Below are 4,954 nucleotides of genomic sequence, written 5' to 3'. Positions count from 1 at the left end.
ATTGTATTTCGCGCCTCTTCCTCGAGATCATATGTAGTTTCCCTACTATGCACCGATGTTGCCACCATTTCAAAGTTAAAAACTTTCTAGCTTCCGCTTCCTTCCGGTTCCATTGGTCATTCTTCTATTTTGTGCCGATTAAGCCACACGTGTATTGAAGAGATTCCGAGAAAATGGGAAAGCGGAAAGAAAGAGATTTGTCTTCAGGATCAGAAGATAACGAGGAGTTACGGAAAAGAGTTAGACGTTTAGAAAAGGCATTGAGAAAGGAGAAAGGAGAAAGAGGCCGATCAAAACACAGTAAGCAGAGAGGTTATGTCTCTACATTGACGACGACAATAGAGCATATAGGCGAGGCTCAGGCGTCTTGGTTCAACCAATTCGCCTGGAGAATGTACAAATTGAGCTTCAATTGTACACATAACCTCGCCACGTAATGTCCTACGAGGATTTAACCTCAAGCCTGTCCCGAGGCTGTAGGGCGAAAAAAGGTATGCGTATATGCGGCGGGAATTAGGTGTCTTGGTCCAACCAATTCACCTTAAAAATGCAAGCTCAAGGTTGCAGATATAACACGCATATACGAGACCAGGTGTCTTGGTCCAACCAATTCACCTTGGAAATGTGATTGAAGAAATTCAATTCCATACATAACCTTTTATATATATATATATATATATTCTGTGACCGAGATATAGTCCGTAGTATTTCGGTTCAACCGGGATACTTAAGAAAAGATATACCACCTTGAGATGATAATCAAATTCCTAAAACAATCTGTTTTCTTTTTTAATGGTAACAGGAAGTCGCAAGGAACGTTGTACAAGCAGATCAACATCTCGAGAGGTTAGAAGCGGTCGCGACTATCGTTACAAACGGAAGTATTATACCAATAGACGAAGTCATAGCCGGGATTACTACCCGCATGGTCACCCGTACGACGAGGACGCGGTGGATGATTATGAAGGTGAAAGTCGAGATACGAGGAATCATTCGCTTAGTTCGAGTCCCTCAGGAGGGAACCTGAGTTCACCTGAATCAAAGGAAGGCGAGACTACTCAAAAGGCTCTCGAAAAAACGCCATCCGAGCAACCATCCGGGGGAACAGGCAGTCAAGGAGTTGTAGAATCGGATAACGTTCCGAAAGGAGAAAAAGAGCTCTCGGCAGAGATAGTAAAAATGTTCGGAGAGCGAATAATGCCGGATAGAACTCTAGCACCGCCGGTGCACAAAGATCTGGCAGTCAGATGGGAAGACATAATAAAAAAGGGTCTACCAACTGAGGAACGGAAATCTCTACTGAAGAAACTTCCTCCTCCAGAAAACTGTACCGCAATAGATCCACCAAAGCTTAATTTGGAAGTTAAGTCTGCTCTTGACAATACTATTATTAAGAGAGACGAGCGTATTGTGGAGAAACAAGCAAAAATGACTGCTGCTATTGCTGGGATTGCAAAGGCCTTGAACTCTACGTTGGAAGGAGATCCGGAAAATAAATTGGGCCTTGTAGAACATCTTAGCGATACCGCAAGATTATTAGTAGACTTACAACGTGATGAGACAATGATTCGCAGGAGTCTTATCTTAAAAAACGTCAAGAGCTCATATAGGGATACCCTTAAGGATACTTTATGGGACGAAGAGCTTTTCGGAAAAGGCCTGGCGGAAAAACTCAAAACAACTAAGGTTTTGCAGCAATCGTCAAAGGACTTAAAGAGTGGCGCTAAAGACCAGTCTTGGAATAAAAATTCAAAAAACTCGCGGGGCCCGTCTCGCTGGAATCGATACAAGTCGCACGGTCAATCGAAGGCGAGCGGGCAGAGGCGGACATACAACCAGCGACAGAATCCGTCCTCTCAGGGTCACAGTACCTATCGGAAGCCGGACCAAGTACCAGCGAAGAAGGATTAGAAGTAAGTAAGATCGCAGGTAGACTGGCACAATTTAAGAGTCAATGGTCGTGGTTAACTTCGGATTCAACCATCCTGAGCTGGGTTTCGGGATATAAAATACCGTTTTCATCAAAGGTGAGACAACGCAGATTGCCAAAAGAACCACAATGGTCCGAACAGGAAAGACTACAGATTCGAGAACAAATTACGCAGCTCTTACAGAAGCAAGTCATCACAAAGTGTCAGCCGGTATCTGATCAATTTGTTTCGAAAATTTTTCTTGTTCCTAAACCAAATGGGTCTTATAGATTAATCCTTAATTTGAAAGAACTTAATAAGTTTATCGATACTGAACATTTTAAATTAGAAGACGGAAAAACGGTCAAACGAATATTACATAAAGGTTATTTTATGGCATCAATTGACTTGAAAGACGCGTACTATACAATTCGCATTGCTAGATCAGATAGGAAATATCTAAGGTTCTTGTTTGAAGGTGTCCTTTATGAATTCGAGTGTTTACCCTTCGGGTTAAGCACAGCTCCGTATACCTTTACAAAAATTATGAAACCAGTGATTTCATATTTAAGAGAATTGGGCTATTTTTCTGTTATTTATTTGGACGACTTGTTTCTTCTAGGAAAATCACATGCGGTATGTTCAGAAAATGTACGAGTCACATGTAGCCTTTTGGAGTCGTTAGGATTCATAATAAATAGAGAAAAGAGCAATATGGAGCCAGGGACCAGATGTAGATTTCTTGGTTTTGAATATAATACGATTACAATGGACATTGAGTTACCAGAAGAGAAGAAAGAAAAAATAAGTAAACAGCTTCAAAAATTCAGCTCGGCTACATGTTGTTCTATTCGAGACTTTGCTAGGTTGATAGGAACTTTAGGTTCATGTTGTACAGCGTTGAAATTTGGTTGGGTACACATGAAAGATTTTGAACGAGAAAAGTTTATTGCATTACGAAGAAACAAGGGCAATTTTGAAGCTCGTATGGAACTAAATGACGAATTAAAAGAAGATTTTAACTGGTGGAAAGTACATATTAATGCTGCAAAATGTCCAATTAAAAGTTTTAAACCTGTCCTAGAAATATTCTCAGATGCATCATCCTCAGGCTGGGGTGCTTTTTGCCAAGGCCAACGCGCTCACGGATATTGGAATGATGAAGAAAAGAAATGTCATATTAATTATCTCGAATTATTGGCAGCGTTTTTTGGTCTTAAATGTTTCGCGTCAAAAATCAGTAGCAGCGATATCTTGTTACGTATTGATAATACAACTGCGATCGCGTATATAAACAAAATGGGCGGAATTCAGTTTAAAAAACTGAGCAAGTTGGCAAAACAGATCTGGGGATGGTGCGAAGGGAAGGACCTTTGGATTTTTGCATCATATATACAATCCAAAGAAAATGTTGAAGCAGATTTTGAGTCGAGACGTCTTGAGCCAGAAACGGAGTTTGCATTATCAAATACAGCGTTCCAAACGTTAGCACAGAGGTTTGGGACACCAAATATTGACTTATTTGCATCTCGAACAAATGCGAAATGTTCGCATTATATCTCGTGGGTAAAAGACCCAGAGGCGATAGCTATCGACGCGTTTACAATTGACTGGAAAGCATTTTATTTTTACGCATTTCCTCCGTTCTCGATTATTCTTCGAGTTTTGGAAAAGATGAGGGCGGAAGGGTCAAGAGGTATCGTGGTTGTCCCTAAATGGCCGGCTCAGGCATGGTACCCGGTGTACATGTCAATGTTAGACTCTGAACCTTTTTATTTGAAACCAAATAAATATCTGTTGTGTTCTATCGACAGAAGGCCGCATCCTCTTTGGAAAAGAATTACCCTGGTTGCCGGAGTGCTGTCAGGAAAGCGTTCGAACTAAGAGAGGTACCAATAGAGGCGACGGGCATCATGCTGTCTTCACTGACGGAGTCCTCGATTAAGCAATATGACTCTTGTCTCAAAAAATGGTGGAAATTCTGTAAAGACAATAACGTTAATCCGTTTAAAGGAACATTAACAGAGGTCCTAAAATTTTTAACAGAAGAGTTCCAAGAAGGTAGAGCCTCTTATGGTACACTCAACAGTTGTAGATCTGCAATAGCCTTATTACGGGGTCCAGAAGTGGGAGAAGATGCGAGAATGAAGAGATTTTTTAAGGGAGTCGGAAAGTTGCGACCCAGTATGCCAAAATATGATACAACGTGGGATCCTAAAATGGTATTGGATCATGTGAGTAGCTGGGGTGCCAATAATGATATGACATTAGAAAAATTATCTTTAAAATTGGTAACGCTGCTCGCTCTCACTACTGGACAACGTATGCAAACACTTGAACTAATAAATATAAAAAACATTCATAGATTAGAAGATGTTATTGAAATTAGGATTCCCGACAGGATTAAGACTTCAAAGCTTAATAAACCGCAACCAGTATTAATTGTTCCGTTTTATCGCGGTAATTTGAATTTATGCGTTGCTTCTACGTTGGAAATATATCTTAAAAAGACAGAGGATTTACGGAGATTAGAAACAAAATTGTTTATTTCGTTTAAAAAACCATTCAAGTCGGTATCTAGCCAGACCTTAAGTCGCTGGATTAAAAATACTCTTAATAGTAGTGGAGTGGACACGAATATATTCAGCGCATATAGTACCCGCCATGCCTCAACGTCAGCCGCTAAGCGAAGTGGCGTAAATATAGACGCGATTAAAAAGGCAGCGGGATGGTCGGAGAAGTCAGAGACATTTGCACGATTTTATAATCGAAATATAAGTTCATCTAAGGATGCTTTTGCCAAAGCTATCCTCAATATTGCAAGTTAATTTTATAAAATTTTTAGTTATGTAATACTCTTTATTTAAAAAAGTGTATACGCTAAATGTGATAAAAATACATATAATTTTGTTTATTTCACGAAATCTCAGGCATAATCTTTCTGCCGTAACAACTTTAAACATCTACATATGATCTCGAGGAAGAGGCGCGAAATACAATTAAATGATTAAACGAACTTACCTGTAAGTGAAGTTCTATCATAA

The 4,954-nt window shown here is 39.9% G+C and overlaps 1 protein-coding gene across 1 annotated transcript; it reads left to right on the top strand.

The window, feature by feature from the left end:
- The first annotated feature begins 139 nt into the window (after window positions 1-139).
- LOC112468495 lies at window positions 140-4,786 on the top strand. The gene is given in 4 exon segments (XM_025037695.1): window positions 140-300; window positions 803-1,806; window positions 1,809-1,913; window positions 3,725-4,786. Coding segments are annotated over 4 exon segments (2,250 nt in total). The 5' UTR covers window positions 140-173; the 3' UTR covers window positions 4,739-4,786.
- Window positions 4,787-4,954: the final 168 nt, after the last annotated feature.

This window comes from Temnothorax curvispinosus, unplaced genomic scaffold (assembly GCF_003070985.1).
Source record: "Temnothorax curvispinosus isolate PA1 unplaced genomic scaffold, ASM307098v1 QBEX01018549.1, whole genome shotgun sequence".
NCBI lineage: Eukaryota > Metazoa > Arthropoda > Insecta > Hymenoptera > Formicidae > Temnothorax > Temnothorax curvispinosus.
Note: the sequence above shows the minus strand (reverse complement) of the source record. Positions and strands in the feature narration are given on the sequence as shown.